This window comes from Patiria miniata, unplaced genomic scaffold, assembly GCF_015706575.1.
Source record: "Patiria miniata isolate m_02_andy unplaced genomic scaffold, ASM1570657v1 HiC_scaffold_8, whole genome shotgun sequence".
NCBI lineage: Eukaryota > Metazoa > Echinodermata > Asteroidea > Valvatida > Asterinidae > Patiria > Patiria miniata.
The window spans coordinates 6364176-6382445 of NW_024037075.1; the positions used below are offsets into that span (position 1 = coordinate 6364176).

Sequence of the window (18270 nt, forward strand, 5' to 3'; positions counted from 1 at the left end):
GCTTCCAAGCCTAAAGCATTCTTTTGATACACAAAATCAACAAAACATTTAGTGTTGTAGGAAGGAATTTTTTTTTTGCAAGTGCAGACTGGAAAGTTTAAACCAAATATTCAGTGGGCCAAAGTGGAGATTATAACTGAATCACAGGTGGAGGGGGATGAAAATACCATTGTGCTAACCTGTTACACAATGCAGCAGGTTTGATTTTGGTTTTTGTTGTTGTTTTGGTTCTTGTATTTTTTTTGGGGGGGGGTGTTTACATAGATGAATGATTCCAAAATAAATTGTATGAAAAATGGTATGAAATTGAATGAATTTTTACTTGATCCCTATACTTCAACAGGTGGTCTGTCAGAATCAACCTCTTCAACTTCAACAGTTACAACCACTGTCCCCAAAACCATCGGAATGGAAACAATGAAAGATGAGACTACAACTACTGTTAGAGCTACGACTGAGGCTGAAACCACAACCAAAACAACAACGACGGCAAAAATAACAAAGTTGGCCACTCCCATCACAAAAGGTAAATGTACTTTATTGGAACACATAGGGTCACATTTTATATGTGATAAATGAGCTGCTAGATCTTAAAGATTGTTATGTTATTTGGGTATTTTTTGAACCAATTTGTCAAAACAACACTTAAAATCTTTTTGCATAAAAGAGAGGATGTGTACGTTTTGCATATTTATATGTACCGGTACCATTGCTTCGTTGTCTTTAGTATTTTTAATGTTGGTTGGATTACTTCTTTACTGAGTGTATCCAGGCCCACATGTGTCTTTTGACGGATCGCATTCTGTTAATGGATTCTTAAAAATGCCCTGGTGTCATCATTTTCAATTCCCCATGATATAACAATCTCAGAGTCTGAACATCATTTTTGGGGGTGCAGTAGACATATTGTGCAACCAATTTGTACAAATGATTAAACTGAATTTCATTGCAATGAAATGGGTGACCCACTATTTCATACGTATTTCACTAAAGATGCTTCTCATGCATGTATATACATATCTCCTACTCAATTTCTGTACATTTTCCCTCCAGAAACCTGCAGCGACGTTCTGACACCGTTCACATCTCGACGTTTGGAGGTAGATGGCCAAATGCCTGCTACACGCATACTGAGAGTTCCCTTCACAACTCCAGTAACACTAACGGAAGTGATGCTGCAAGGAGATGCACAGGGCAATGCTATAGAGAGCTTCAATGTGAGATATAGGCTGTATGAGGGAGACAAAACACTGGAACTTCAGGGCGATTCCGGTCCGAAGGTTAGTTTCAGACATGGCATCATCTTGTCAGGCAAAGTTTCCTGAACCAATTTAGTCCGTCCCAAATTTGTAAATGTGACTGAATTCATGTCACTGTAAATGTGACTGAATACCTTCCAGCATGACATGTACATTTTCTGTGACACATAAGAAATTGTCATTGGCAGATTCACAACCAAGATAGTTATTCAATTTCAACGTATTATGTTGTATTTGCCTTGGCTAGGTATTCAACGTGCCCTGGGATGTGGATGTGACAAACCCGGTCACGGTACCCTTGCCATTCACCGAACTGGATAACCTCATTGAAATAACTCTCTACAACTTGATTGTGCCAGAGAACAAGGCAGTCAGCTTCATAGCTGAATTCCATGGCTGTGTCAAATGTACGTATTTCAACTATGTGGCATCATTAACCAATTTCAAATTGTAATTACAAAGACATGTATAAAGTTGAACAACGAACAAAGAAATTCACTGGAGTGGGGTTCAACTATGTTCTTTGTGTAACTATTCATATTAATTGCAATTGCACCTTGTCTGTTGCCCCATGTGGTTTATTTGATGATTACAAAAAGTCTTCTCAAATCACTAATTATACCATTTTAACTTCTGAGGCAAGCTTTCTGATATCGCTGACCTGCAGCTGTTACACTAAAGCTGCCATGCACAAATTACAGAAACAGATGCAAGTAAAACTCAACAGCACTCATTTGAAATTGATATTTTCCTGCCATTTAAAATAGTGCCCATAATAACACCCTCGACAACTACGCTGGTCACAACCACCACCTCCACAACAACTGCTCCAACCAGCACTGCGCCAGAGATGTTGAACACGATGCAGTCATCAACTGTGACCACTACCACAGCTAAGGCTACGACCACAGAAGTTACCAGACAGACTGTAAAGAAAGTGACCGAACCAGAAAGTAAGTGAGGATTGAAAGTATCCGATATCTGTGATGAACATAGGTAGCAGTCATTCAGCAATACTAATTAACAATAAAAGTGCAATTCTTGTAAAAGGACTTATAAAAGGTCGTGTGTACTCTGAGTATAAACTACGAAGAAAGTAGTTTTAATTTTTAAAAGATTAATAGGAACCAAGTAAAAGGAGTAAAAGAAAAAGTAGTGAGCTTGTTGAAACTAAAAAAAAAATTCGTTTCTGGTAATGAATCTGAGGACTCCTCAAGAGATCCAAATACATGGCAGCAAGCAATCCTGAAGAAACCTGTGGATTGAAAACAGCTTTAGTGACAGAAAACAAACCCCAGATACATATTTTTAGGGAAATTTTCAAAAAATAGGCAGAGACTGCAAAACAAATCCACTTGTAAGCTTGGGTGAGATTTGAACCAAGGTCACAGAAGCAGAAGTGGAAGGCGAGGAAAACACCAATGCACCAACCCAGGCTGCCTCCCCTTTGTGTATTGTCAAAAATATATGTTTCTTTCTCCCTATCTTGATTAATTAACTGAAGAACTTTATTATTAACTGAAGAACTTTATTATTAACTGAAGAACTTTAAGGCAAGGTACCTTTCAAACTGATTTGTTTGTCCTAGAACTATGCGACAAAGATCTGTCCAAGTTTGACGAAATCACTGTGACAAGATCCACTGACCTTGGCTCGATGAGCGCGAGTGAGCCATGGAGACCGTCCAATGGGAATCCCAAGCTGACTGTAACTTTCGACCCACCTGTTGTCGTTCGATCGCTGACTGCAGAGCAGGATGATGACTTTGATTTCATGGTACTTTACCTCTTGCCCGGATCGAGCACTAAATACATCATCAAGGATTCAAATGGCAAATTGAAGGTAACTATGATTTAAATGTGAACAATAAAACAGCACTACAAAGCATTAAGAGCCACAGTGTTTGACATATATTTGGCCCCCTACTCGGTAAACCCCCCATGGTAATGTGTTCACAATGTTGCTCTAATAAATTTTTGCTAATAAATTTTTGCTAATAAAAGTTGCCAGGAAATGCCTCAGATTGCACCACAGAACATCTAGGATCCAAACTTTTTCGGGGCCCTTAAGCAGGCTCCGGACCCCACGTGGTAAGGCTTCGCAATCTGCGCTTGCATATAAAAAGTTCCATTTTGGGTTTTACAAAGATACAAATCGTAGGAAGCAATTATCAAATCATGTTAAAGAAATTCCAATTACCCCTTTCAATTCCCCTTGCAGCCACTTCTGATGTCCTCGACTGAATTACTTAATTAATTAATTAATTTTACACTACTGACGTCATTTTTGTTTCCTTAGTTTGTGGCATCATTGTTGTTTAAATAAACTGAAGATGATTTTGTAACAAAGTGTATCCCTTTTTTTTGTAGCTGTTCAACGGTGGTGCAGATCCAGTGAAACAGTATCTACCTGAAGATATGGTAGAAATTCAAGCGCTGGAACTCCTTTACCGATCCCAGATCAGTGCTGATCCAGATAGTGGTCCTGAAGTCAACCTGAACCTGTTTGGTTGTTTTGACCGTAAGCAATGATCCTTTTTTCCTTGAGTTCATCAGTTGTTCTGTTTGACACCAGTTATCACATAATATCTTACTGTCACAAAACAGAGTGGTTTTGCTCACTTCCACATCAAAGGAATATGAAATCCAAGACATATTCACAATCTCAAATATCTTATGAGGTGGAACAATGAAAGTTACTGGAGCTGGATTTGAGCATGAGACCAGTGCTCTACCGGCTGAGCTGTCCAGCCCCACTTCTTTACAAACTGATAGGCCTATTAAATATATTTCTGATCCAATAAATCAAGCAAATTATACTTCTAATTGGGAATGATTTCTCTTAGATTTGACAACTACAGCAGTCACAACAACAGTGAGCAAAGTTGAGACAACACCCAAAGAGACAATGAAACCAACTGTGGAAATAAAGACAACAACAGAACGAGTTTCTCTGTCTCCAACCCAGAAGGTCATCATAACTGCAACATCCATACCAGGAAAAGGTAAATTCTTCATTTGAAAAAAAAAAAAACAAGCTCGATCAGATCTCGGAAGCTGCGGGCCAACAAATTCGTGTTCATGCATGTGCCATGTAATTTCTGGAATGAGGAGTAGTGGTTTGATTAAAATCAAGTTTTTGACCCCAGTGACCCCATACTGACCTTTGACCCTAGTTTGGTCATATGACATGTTGAGGCTGCAGGGGCTACTGATATTTTGAAAAGTTTGGTTGAAATTGGTCAAAATATGTAGGAGCAATAGACAATGTCAATGTTTGTTGCAAGCTAACTAAACTAAATAACTAATGGAGAGACACGATGATTTGCTGAACTGCTACGGGCAGCTAAAAGGTTCCCGGCAAAATAACAAGAAATCTTGAGTCTCAAAAACAAGCAACTCAACAGAAAACAGAAAAAAGTATGTGTTCTGACAGTCACTTGAGTTATGTGACAATGTTGGTCTGAGCATAGATCTGGGAACATTGACAGAATTGGTTCAAGCTTTATTCCATGATTTAAAATGATGCTGAATCAAAGTGTTGTTAAGAATTCGCTTCCATAAATGACATAATGATATGTCTTTTCTTCCATTGTATGTCTTATCTGAAAAATAATTATTACTTTCGTTAGAAGATGTGATCTCAATCTGTAATGTGTTGCTATCATTTTGGTAAAGACTTGTACAATATAAAAGCTATTCACCAGATTGGATTTTTGCGTCGGGGTGATGTAAATCAAGTTAGGTTTTGCCCTTCACCGAACATAAATGCTACTTAAATCTGACTTTTTAATTGATTCTTTTTCTGAATGGGTAACCTCATTATCAATGTGATACTGAAACAAAATGAAATTTTAATCCTTCCTCAGAAACCTCAACTGTGAAGGAAACCATTTCTTCAGCTGAGACTGTAACAGAAAGTGTCTCGGAAACAAAAGAGGCTGGTGTGACCTCATTCAAAGCATCTACAACTGTGACCACACAAAATCCACTAACGACCACACTAGGTAATTATTAAATAATATTTGGGCAATATTTGCAACATTTAAATTTCATATTTATCACAGGCATGAAGCTTTTCATGTGATATAATTGCCACTGATCATCAGGTGTATCATTTCAAATCCATCACATGCATATCCATTGGCACACTGAACTCCTCCATTTGTGCAATAATTACAAATTCTGAATGATGGTTCAAATAAAAGCGTCTTACATTTCAGATGTTTGTTGAATTCATGGACCCCTCCCCCAATATTTTTAATGAGTGCCCCTTTTGTTTGAACGAGCGCCCTTTTTTTCCCGAACAAGTGCCCTTTTTACAAAAAGTTGTGCCCTTCTTGTGTCACATGTCGCCCTGAAAAGTGCCAGATGTTGTTCGTTAGTGTGCATAATCGTCTGTTTTGAACAGTGCCCCCATCTAAAGATGGTACAAGCCATTCACAATTTGATTTTACAGAGGCCAAGTGAAGTGTCCGGAAAAAAACAACGTTTCTACATTTCAGCACGGATGTGCTAGTGCCCTTTTCTAGAAATGTGTACCCCCCCTATAAAAATGACCTTGCTACGCCCCTGGTGAATATTTCAAGACTGAAATGATGAGCCTTTTTACAAGGAAGCATGTTAATATGCTCTGTGACCATGGCCACAAGACTTGCTCCTGCAGTAGGTTATTTTATTGAACTATATATTAACAACACAAAATTTAATTGCAGCAATAAAGGAGAAAGGCAACACATCCTAATTTATAGTGTGTATGTACCGGTAGATGAGATCCACTCCTCAAAGGAAAAGGCAATAAAAACAAATTCAGAAATCAATGCTGTTGTTATCACCAAATTATCCAAATGTAAATTTACTTTACAGTGATGAGAATGTACTGAATACAGCTTGGGATTAGAAGTAACTGTTTACTTCATTGATTTGTGATATTTTTAGGCATTTGCACGGAGAATCTGGAGACATCCCCAGCCCTGATCGGCATTGATATCGAGAGAACAACCTCCATGCCAGACAATGGCGAGTCTAGCTTCAGAACAGCTGACGTATGGATACCGAGTGTATCTGATGATGGCACTGTACCCTACGTGAAACTCCAATCTGACTACCCCCTCAGACTCAACGCCCTGAAGATGGCTGGCGATGGCCGCGGAAATGGCGTGACCCAATTCCGCCTGAAATACCTCCCAGTTGGCTCCGAGACAGAGACATATTACAAAGACAGCACCACTGGGGTAGTCAAGGTAATGAGGAAAACAGGTCTCAACTGACAAAAATATTCTGTTACAAGTTTCAAAGCGAGTCCATTATAAATGTTCTGGTGAATAAAAGTTTCGCTGTTTACAGCCTTGCAATCATTTCATTTGATATTTCGCTTCATCCGTGTGGTGTTTTCATAAGGTCTCCTGTTTAGAGAAAATCACTGGTAACGTGAAGCAAGGCCGTTTGTTCATTACTTATAAAGTGAAATTATAGGCCTACTATTTTTGTTTACATGATTGTGTGGAGGCGCCTGTGAAAAATTCTTGTTATTGTGTCGGTATTCTGTCCAGATTTAGATTTACAATTTCCTTTAGATTTACAGGTGATTTTCTTCAGTCTTGAATCAGTTATTTAAAATTTCTTTTCTTTCAGACATTTTCTGGACGCCTGACCACACAATCAAGCAAACCTGTATGGGTGTACTTGAAAGAACCTACTGAGCCCATTGAGTCTCTCACAGTAGAGATTACAGCATATCAGGGCACGCAACCTGCCCTCAGAATAGACTTCTTCGGCTGTGCAGGACAACGTAAGTTTTGACCTGTCTTGAACATTTTGCATATTCCTCTGTCTATTTTGCTTCAATTTCTGGACCACATCAATTATGGGGACTGCACATTCACCTGACTTACAAAATTATTGAATTACCTTAAACTCCTTATTTTTCATTTTTAGTTGAACAAAGGACATTACTGAAGCTGGAATCAACTCTGGAATATCAAATAACCTATCTAGTGCTGTGTTGGTTGTCTCATAGTTTGTCGAAATCCATGTCACAGCTTGAGATCAGTGCAACAGTTAAAACACACAAGCAAGATTCATATTGTTTAAAACCTAGGAAACAACGGTGTAGTACTGACAGTATTTTTACATTTGAATTTAATCCACACAAAAAAAAGATATTTCCCCTGGCCTGGATGAGCACTTGATGATGTGTTTATATTTTACAAAACTAAAGTCACATATCCCTTTTATCTTCCAGCAATGACAACCACAAAACAATCCACATTTGAGAGGGTCACATCTGCAGAAAAGGTCGTAACAACTGTGACTGAATCAATAAACAATGGTAATGTTGACAATGTTTAATACCTTTTCTTCCTTTGTTTGTTTGTTTGTTTGTTTCAATTCCGGAATACAGCCCATCACTATAGTTCTTTTATTTTCGTTCTTAGTTATAAAATTGAAAACAGCTGAATGTGGAGACAAGCAGTTGAATTAAAAATTCTAACAATTCTAACAATACCGTATGTATTGTGTGGTAGCATTTAACTTCCATACAGTGTCTTGTGAACCAAACTTAGTCATTTTTGCAAGGCCATCACCAATGGTGGCAGAACGTTTCTGAAAGTGGTTCCGCACATGTATTCATGTCTCTATAGTTGGATATCAAAAAGTGGGCACGCAAAGGACACATTTTAAAAAAGTAGTGGATGAGGGAAATACCCTTTTGCCTCCTACTATAATCATCCTAATAATAATAATAATAATAAGTAGGTTAAAAACAGGCATTTACATAGCACTTTTAAACAGGGTATCAAAGTGCTTCACAGTTATTATTACCACTCAATGGGCAAACACTCCTGAAACCTTCTCAACTCCCTCGGGAGCATACATGGCCGTAGGCAGTCATTTGGGCGCTCTTGGCCGTAATCCAGAGCTCAAAGTAACCAACTCGGCCCTCACAGGTACCCATCTACTCCTGGGTGGAGAGGAGCAATGAGTGACAAAGCCCCTTGCTCAAGGGCACACCACCATAACCCCAGGCAGGACTCAAACCCACAACCAGCAGAATTACCCACAAATTCAATGCTCGAGTCCACTAGGCCACGGCACTCCAAAAGTTTGTTCTTTTTCTGAAACGAGACAGAGAATAAAACAATTCCACAAATGGCAAAAATTTATGAACTATAATGAGTCCCTATTTGCCAAGCAGTATACAAATTATGCATTCATTGTGACGGTGGGAATAAAGCATAAATAATGGATCAAGATTTGTTTTGCCTCACAACAGTTGTTACAAGCACAAAGCAGACAATTGAGCTACTGGGGACCACAACTGAAAGCACCACCACTGAGGGGCCACAGACACCTCATGTGGGCGTTACCGTAGCCCCAACGGAAGAAGAGGGCGGCACCACAGAGATGGCTACCACAGCAGAGACTACCACGACCGGTAAGGATGTTCACAGTTTTGTGCATGACTGAAAGATTCAATTATTACAGAGTTTACTTTATTCTCTTGGTGGTTATAGGCCTATTTGCCATTTCTTGCTGTAATTGTACAAGTTCAAAAGATTGTGTTGAAAATTTGTTCTGATGAATCTGTCCCTAATATTGGAGGTCATATACATTGCCACTATACCGCAACTTATTAATATTCCTCTTGTATACTTATTTTTTCATGTTTATGCAAAGTCTGTAGAAATTCCAGGTTCCATCTGAGATTTGCTGACCAATTTCATATGTTTTTTTTTACTCTGCAGAAGCCCCTGGCTGCATGTACAATGGCAGAATGTACCAGGTAATTTTATCAATATGTTTTTTCAAACCAATTTATGGAACACATTGTTCACAGATTATTGTGGTTTCAGGATATTCAGAGTTATGTTTAATACTGATATTAGCATCTTTAATAATAACAACATTTCATATAGCATTGAAATGAAAATGAAGTGAACAAATGACTGATGTCACATTCAGTGTTGATGATCTTTTATAATTATCCCTGAATCCCAGCATTTTTGCAAGAATGCAACCTCAATCCTCCAAAATTATCTGTTTTTCTTGAATGTGGTCCTTTGAGGGGTGACCACAGCCTCAATCCTGCAAAATCCTCCGGCAATCACTGTCAACATGTTGAGGCAGAGCCAGTGACATCCTGAAGCAGTACATAGGATTTAAGTATAATCTAGGCCCAAATCTATGCACAACTGAGCATTAACAACACAAGACCTTGACAAAGTGATCCTCTAAAATCTGCCACACATTTTTGCCACATTGCCTCAATCCTGCAAAATCTTCCCTTCATAAAGAGGGTTCATCCATCGACAATTTGTGTGTGTTTTTATATTTCAGTACGGCGAAGAGCTGCCATCACGTGATCCATGTTCCAGAAGGCTTTGTGAATTGGGAGCTGGAATCCTTGAAATACGGGAAGAGTGTGACCTCAGATGTGATGTAAGTACTTTCTGAATTCAGTCTTGTATAAAGAATTTTTGAGAAATTGTTTTCTGTAATGATTTGGGTTATCTCAACTTCACATGAAGTCTCCACACCCAAACCGTCAGCTGTTATGGTTCGTGTACAAAACGCATGACTTGAAAGTTGTGAATATGGAACTGCTCGTAATTAACCCAAATATTATTTCAAAGAGTGAAGGTTCATATGGTTAACCGATTACACAGTAAATTTATTTGAAGTTTATTTTAATGTTAGTTCAACACCTGCAATATTAATTTCAAATCTCTTGTCTTTGCCCACAGGGGAAACTACGGTATGTTGAGGAGCAGTGCTGCCCAATATGTGGTATGTAACTTACTTTCTTTGTACTACATTTAAGCTTGTATAATATAATAATAAGACTTTTCACTGTGAAAATAATACATCCATTTTTAACATAAATGACAGAAATGTCGAAAAAGCAATTGTCTGTCATCTCATTGCAACCATATTTTATAATTGTATGAATATCCCTTATTATCACCCTATAGTAAAAATTTGGGAGAATCACACAAGATGGTAGTCTAAAAAATGACATGTTGTCCAATGGAGCCCTCTCCGTAACCAATGTCTGATATATCTGAGCAATGCAAATTGTGTGTGAATCCGAGCGCCAGCCAATCGGAGTCGACTTTGAAACTGTGACGTCATTTCGATAAGAACTGTGGACTAAGCTGGTGATTGGTCAATTTGGCTGACATGTTTTTGTGATACAACAACGGGACATGGAAGACCTGATAGGAGGCACCCGCTGAATGGTGATCAGAATTTTGAGGTCAAGACACAGTCTTGTTTGCAAAATTAATAGCTGAATATGCTCACATGTCTATTCCAAAGACTAAGATTGGTGGCGTTGGAAAAATTCGTCACCTCAAGTTTACTAAAAAGATTACATAGAGATTTGACACTTTGACGAAAGTTGAAGCATTTCCAGCTGACCTTTGATTATCTTAGCATTCGCCATTGCAAAATTACTTCTGGTATATTTAGTAAGAAGTTAAGTAATGACTTCATCCCCATTTCTTCTTGATACACAGAGAAAGAATCTAGGCAATGTCTCCGAGAGAGCAAACTGGAAACACTGAGAATCGGCAATTGCGTCTCTGAAGAACCTGTGCAGTTCACCTATTGCAACGGCGGATGCCCGTCTCGGGCATTCATTGACATGTTGCCAGGGAGGGCAGAACTCAGCCGAGATTGCCGATGCTGTCAGCCTTCGACTATGGGCGTCCGAGAGACCAGACTGAACTGTGACGGTGTCATGCAGGAATACAGCTACCAGGTCATCGAAACTTGCAGCTGTGAAGTGTGTACCTTCAGTCTGCCCAACCAACCAGAAAATTCTGACAACAGCGGCCAGCCACCAAATGGTCGATAAACGCCGAACTTTACAAACACACGTACTGTGCTGAGCAGTTATGGACACTCATAGATCTAGTTAAATGCAGGTATTTTTCTCTTCCAATCAAGTGCTTGCCTCCGGTCCCACTTATGAAATAATATATGTTGTATTGAATTGCCTTAAGTTGAAGGAAAAAATTGATATAGTTTCCAAATTTTTTAATAAAGAAAAGGTGAAGGGGGGTCTTTTTTTATTTGCTTAAATATTAGGTAGTGTGGATATTTACCTGCAAAGCACAGTACTTCTGAATTGCTAAAATATGTCAATGGAAATGACAAAGACTGTTATTATGAATACCTTAATGTATGTAGAATTAATTAATTTATGAGTTTATTTAAAGTTAAAGATATATATTTTTTTCTTCTCAAGAATCTTGAAGAGTGCAATATGAGTCCTCATATGTTTGAAAAAAAATCCTCTTTTACTAAAATCCACAAGATGTCAAAATGATATTTTAGTTTAACCCATTAGCCCTCAAAGCACCTGCAACCGCCCTGCCATTTACTCCTAAAACCCCCAGACCATCCCAGCACTTCTTGATTTTTGGAGGAGTAAATACAATGTTGTACAACTTCATGAAAGCACTTAGTGGTTAAGTTAACTGAAATGTAACAAAACAACAAATATGAACAAATTGTCCAAAATGTTTATTCAAAGTGCAATAGACCTGCCAAAGAAGATTTTGCTTATTAAATGACATGATTATTGTTATATATTCTTGTTTTCAGAAATGAGGCTCACTATACACAAACATCAGTTCATTGTATCAACTTCAAATCCATTTTCACAATTTTCACAATGTTTTGGAGATGACACCCTGATAATTGTTCAGGAAAGCAAAAGGTGTCACACACATCCATATTTATGCTACCGTGTTACTCAATCGGATAGGCCTACTAAGTTAATTTTATTGAGTCATGAAAAACCCTAAGGGCGTTCATCGGAATATTTTTTTTTTTACACATTTCTTTTTTCATTCTTTTTCAAATCTACCTATGATGTCTTTTTATTTGTAAAGGGTTGATATCACTGATTTTTTGACATCCATTATTTTTTGCAACACAAGACCCTCACGGAGTTTTTTTCGCGAATGTAACACCACAACATTAGTTATGATTTCTGTGTACATTTTTAAAAAATGTTTATTAGGAGACCTACGTCACATTTTTCGCGTGTGTAACAACAAAACATTTCATAGATCGTGCACTTTCTTTGAACTACAATTATGCAAACCGTGATATTAAAATCAAACTGCATTCTTCCCACAAGCCTGCCCTCAGATGTGTGTCACATCTAAATAAACCTTGGAGTGAATTTTTGAATATGGATTTGCGGATGATAAAAACATGATGTTTGTTGTTATTAAGAGATCATCACTGACAAAAAGAGAAACACAATTCAATTTATCTTATGTCCCTTTGAGGTATTAATTAATGAAATTTTCCCAATTATAAAATCCACTAAATATTGCTTATAAGGTTTAAATTTAATTAAAGAAAAGTAGATTCTTTTGAAGGCAAGCAGAGTACACCCCTTTGGCTTTTATTTCTTGAGGCAAGTAAATAAACTCTCTATGCTGCTAAAATAAATACACATTGCATTGTTTTGTTGCTTCATTGGCTGTGATGTATATATATTGGTGAAGGACTTTTTACTTTGGACAATTTAGTTTCCATCAGACTTTTTTTTTTGGAAAAAGCACATTATGAAGCGAAGAGTTTCCTTTTAAGATTTTCAATCCAATTTTTTTTGTTATTTAATCTGTTGTACAATTTGCGCAAAAAAACTGAACCCACTGACATACATGACATGTCAAAAATTTCACTGAAGAGAAATATTATATATTCAGCATCTTTTTAACAAATTCAACCGAATCCATACCTCTTTAATACTTCTTGCACCTTAATGCCATCATGCTGATAATGCTACGTAGGCCTAACAAGGATTGATGAAGATTCAGCTCTAAAAACTTGCCCGTGTATTAAACACTTGAAGATCCTTTCCTTTAAAACATTTTTCCCACTTCAGTTGTAATGGTTATCATTATGGTAGGGCCATTACATTTTGATTTACAATTATCTGAATACTGCAATCCGAAATTCAGGTCGCAAGAGTACAGTGTATAATTTCTTTTCCAATGGACAGACATGGAGTTTGGTAAAAAAAAAAATTAAAGTATGCACATTTCTGGATTTCTTGACAAAATTGTAACACTAACAGCTCATAAATGCGGTGTCAAATCAATTTGTCACAAACGCATACATCAACTGGAATGAATAGACTGAACAAGTACAAAACTTGATTTTGAGTCTCAAACAGATACAGATCAATGGCTAAATTTGATACACTAGAAATTGTAACTATATACTGTATTTATTTGGGGAGTCAGGTTGGTGTAGCAGAACTCAATTCCTCGCCTTCCACCGCTGTGACTCGGGTTCGATTCTTGCCAGGGCCATGTGGATTGGGTTTTCAGTCCCTACTTGATTCCATGCGTTTTCCTCAGAATGTTTTGGGATTTTCCTCCCACATCTACAACTGTTATTTATGCACATTGTCTTCTCTTTACTGGGCCCCATGGGAGACCAGTGGATTAGAATGGGCAACCCAATTAAACAAGAATTTAATATAATAATAAAATATATATATATGAAATTACAAGCCCAAACCAATTTTTGAAGAAAAAATGTTAGCAACAACATCTGCGTGCTTAGCTTAGTGGGTTTCCCAAGTAAGCTACTGCAGGCCCAGTCAATTTGAGCCCTACCCCTCAAGCTAAATCAAAAGGTTTCACTGAGCCGGGAACATCTCGCTTATTATTACCATCGGTCCCAACTAGAACACTCCCAACTAGACCATCGGTCCCAACTGGAACAGTTTGGACGGTCCCAGCTTAAAGGGAATATACAACATTTGGTTTTGCTCGAATTTTCAGAAATAAATGGATTTGGAGGATTAGTATGTTATAGAAAATATTGTTAAACTGACTTGTTTCATCTTTTGGACTTTGCTGGGAAAAGCAAGAAAACCAATTTTGTTCTTGTAGTCTGGCTCCCTGACCCCACTTAAGATGAAACGGAGCAATTTACAGACTTTGGGGAATTGTAAGGTCAGAGAATCAGTCTAGCAGGCTTGTACCCCTTCGTACAGGTGTGTAATCAATTGCAAAGAAAATGCGGAATAACTAAATATAAAAAATTTGGAGCGATTTTTGAAAAAAAGCCAGTTTTCTCCAACGATGGTCGGCCGACCAGCGTTGGAAAAATACAAGTTTTCTTGAAAATGTCAGCACACCAGGAGCCACGATTTTACAGAATGCTTTAGAATGTCATTCACTAACAATCCAGTAAGATATTTCGTTATAATTTGATCATTTCGTTTTTTGATGTGTGCAACTGTTGTATTTTCCCTTAAACATGTTTAAGTTCGGACCAAGTGGCAGGGACCAACTTTGGGCGCATATACCTACAAAAAACAACAAAACACCAAAGTCCACCAAAAATTGAGAGGACATGCTCCAGCTTTACCCAAATTATGATTTCAAATGCCATGTTTTTATTTTCATTGGCTTAGTGAGTCGAAAATGGTTTCTGTATATGTCATGGCCTTGTCACATACTCCCCTACTCACCTCCTGAGGCTCCACATTCCACGCGCCACGATCCACATGAGAATTGTCCCACTGCGTATGATCATGATGAATTCCTGTAGTTTGTTGTACTTGTAGGCCCGTATAGGTGCGTCGTGACCATCCATGCTGCGGATTTACTTATCCCGATGTTGGAAAAAAATTGTCACATTAGTAGCCAACTGAAACGACAAATTTCCACCTTTTTCCCCTCTTGGTTGCATGATTGCATCACTTTGCGGGCCGCTATTGAAATTAATTTTATTTTATTTTCCCGAACAGAGTAAGTACTGTACCAAAAAGAAATTGTTAATCTCGGAAGAGCAAGCCAGCTGTCACAACCAAATGCTTTGAGTCTCTTAAAACAAGTTTGTGAAACTTTTTCCCGCTCTTTTGCGCACACCTCTGCAGTGCGCACGTGCGAGCAGACGATTTCGAAGTCAACCGAAGTTGCCTGCTGCCCTCAATCGTCGAGGTACGATTGATGAATGGTACCCGCATGCACGATGCTTGATGTGGCATTTGGTTGCGTGTGAGGTACCAGTCAAGATGGCGGCGCCCGCAGAGATTTTGCATGTGTGTACGTTTGTTCTACGACTTCCAAAAGACATGTCAACATCTCCTCGAACATGACGGTAGCGTCAGTATCACACTGTGAGGAAGTTACACTTATCATAATATATGCTTACGTCACCATTTCGCCAGGAGGTCATTGGCATCACTGTGAAAACATGAATTATGCAGTACGTATGCACATGGTGTCCCGGATGATTGTAGCAGCTAGCTGCATGTTGTGAACACGTGCTTCAACAATGCGCGGCAAATACTAGCGCCGCGTCGCGTCGTGGACTGAGATCAGGTTTCTCCTGAAAACTGTGCAGAAGCCTGGCAAAGTGGCAGCAGCCTTGAGTGTAAAACAGTTCTCGTTTCATTTATTTAGGGTGAGTTAAAAAAAAAAGAGCTGAACCCAAACCTCCAAAAATATATTTCATATTTTAAAAAAAAAAATATGTGTAGCACCAAAATCAGTATAAATGACTGGAAAACCTAGCTATTCCAGATTTTTTTTTTTTTAGATAAAAAAATACTGAAATTGCTCAGTCCGTTCATTTCTCCATGGTTCAAATAATATCACCATTTAAAACGCAATGACCCTAAATACCGCTTTCGTCAAAAAAAGAGCAATTTATTGTGCATCATTCTGACTGCTTGGAACAACGAAGAAATTGACACAGAATACATGTATTGCTAGGCTGTCGTTTGCATACGACAAGCCAGCGCTTTCATCTGGCGCATGGCTTCCATGCGTCGGCGCGGCCGTTGGCACGGATCTGCATAATTCATGTTCTAGCGACGTCATACGACCTGCTCATCAACTTGGTGACGTAGGCATAAATTATGATAAGTGACCTTCCTCCCAGTGTGATACTGACGCTACCGAACATGACAACTGAGCGTGCAAAATTTAACAACAAAAAGAAGTGCGCATATATACAGTGACTGGAACAACTTGGGGACTAGTTTTTTGATCGTCTGCTTTAGTTTAACTTCCAGGTAAAGTTGTACCCAGGTAAATAACGGAAGTTATTCTCACCCTTTTTCCCGGGCCTGGGAAAAAGTGTCAGATATTGTCCAATCTGTCATGTCTGTGCTGAATGCCAGTGCTGCATGCTGAGTTTCAGTCAACAGTAGGCGCTAGCCTAGTTTAACACGTTTATGGTGTTAAGAAAGAATATTGCATCCTACTATTCCTAGGAAAGAATGTTGCAACCTGATGACGCCACCTTTTTCATGTTCTGATGTTTTTCTTCAGGCGATCGTGCATACTCCTAGAACTATGAGGCTCCGCGTGAGCGGAGCCTCATAGATCAAGAAGCCCGCAAAATTGCCTGCAGCACAAAACACTAATAAAGTACAAAAACGTCCATCAAAATGCAGCCATTTCACACAGAACCGCTGCACAGTTTGCCCCTATACTCCGTACTTTATCTCTTGACATACTCACGTATCTTGTGCGGAACTAACATAGGTGGATTCTGTCGGTTTTTAGGCCAAAATGATGAAAAATATGCCCTTTCCGCACTGAGCCAACCTGACACTTGAAACGTGCACGCATATGATCGAGCGATGATTTTCGGTTCGCTCGGAGCGCGCCGCGTGGGGTACGGTACAAGCCACTGATCTCTATATAAAGACTGGATAGCGGATATGCATACAACATTCACACAGTAGACTTTGCATATTGACCAATTCGCCCCCGGTCTCACGAAGATGGCCGCGTATAATACGAACGTTCTACGCGTAAATACGCGCGCGTTGTATCAACAGTTGACGCGCATTTTGGTCACGTACACATATTATGATGTTCTAAAAGGGACACATTTCCGTTGTGATTATCATTTTAAAACGCCGAAAAAGTTATATTTGCGGCATTTTAGTAACCACGACGTTAGAAAAATTGTAGTTAGCCTTGGTCAGTGATGGTGGTCAAAATATAAGTCAAGTGAACCGCGACGTTACAAAAGAAATCATGCTGTCTATAAAAACGACAACTTGTCCTTTGTAGATCACCAGCCGGTCTCACCAATATGGCGTCAAATTCGTACATTGTGCGGCTCTGTATTAGCTATCCAGTCTTTATATAGAGATCAGTGGTACAAGCGAAATGATGTGCATGCGTACAAGTGCATGTACCGTACCCCCCGCGGCGCGCTCCGAGCGAACCGAAAATCATCGCTCGATCATATGCGTGCACATTTCAAGTGTCAGGTTGGCTCAATGCGGAAAGGGCATATTTTTCATCATTTTGGCCTAAAAACCGACAGAATCCACCTATATTAGTTCCGCACAAGAATCGTGAGTATGTCAAGAGATAAAGTATGGAGTATAGGGGCAAACTGTGCAGCGGTTCTGTGTGAAATGGCTGCATTTTGATGGACGTTTTTGTACTTTATTAGTGTTTTGTGCTGCAGGCAATTTTGCGGGCTTCTTGATCTATGAGGCTCCGCTCACGCGGAGCCTCATAGTTCTAGGAGTAGATCGTGCAGTGTAGGGCCCTTGTTTAGTTTTGATCAAATTCGAATCAAGGGTGCTTTTTGTTCATCAAAAATGACCTTTTTAACTTAAAGCAGACTTCTCTCATTATAATGACACCTGTTTCTAATTTTTGAACAGTTTCTTGGGGAAGAAATTGCGATTTTCCTACACCGATATGCGGTTTACGGTTGGTGCCATGCGATTCAGCACGCCTTCCGCATTCATGGTACATCATGTACATCGCGTACATTGTGTAATCAATTGCAAAGACAATGCGGAATAACTAAATATGAGAAATTAGGAGGGGAAAAGTTCCATACTCGGATGTCAATTTATCTGCTGCCAAACATATTTATTGTCACCTCACCTTGTCATTTGAACCAGAAATCCAGGAAGCTGTGTAAAGGTGAAAAAAATGTACTCAAAATGTGTTTTTAGAGCACATTTTGGATGCATACGTCGT

The 18270-nt window shown here is 38.9% G+C and overlaps 1 protein-coding gene across 1 annotated transcript; it reads left to right on the top strand.

Moving 5' to 3' along the window:
• The first annotated feature begins 347 nt into the window (after positions 1 to 347).
• LOC119719290 (mucin-5AC-like) lies at positions 348 to 12224 on the top strand. The gene is made up of 16 exons (XM_038188689.1): positions 348 to 526; positions 1054 to 1280; positions 1507 to 1666; positions 2027 to 2212; positions 2848 to 3101; positions 3629 to 3779; positions 4105 to 4263; positions 5128 to 5265; positions 6197 to 6501; positions 6893 to 7049; positions 7503 to 7589; positions 8535 to 8696; positions 9007 to 9044; positions 9599 to 9700; positions 10006 to 10048; positions 10780 to 12224. The coding sequence occupies exons 1-16, from the start codon at positions 409 to 411 to the stop codon at positions 11118 to 11120; spliced, it is 2628 nt and encodes an 875-aa protein (XP_038044617.1). The 5' UTR covers positions 348 to 408; the 3' UTR covers positions 11121 to 12224.
• Positions 12225 to 18270: the final 6046 nt, after the last annotated feature.

Coding starts and splice junctions, on each gene's coding strand:
- LOC119719290 (XM_038188689.1), top strand. CDS start 409: ATGGAAACAATGAAAGATGAGACTACAACTACTGTTAGAGCTACGACT. Junction 1,667..2,026: donor ATTCCATGGCTGTGTCAAAT/GTACGTATTTCA, acceptor CATTTAAAATAG/TGCCCATAATAACACCCTCG. Junction 7,590..8,534: donor GACTGAATCAATAAACAATG/GTAATGTTGACA, acceptor GCCTCACAACAG/TTGTTACAAGCACAAAGCAG.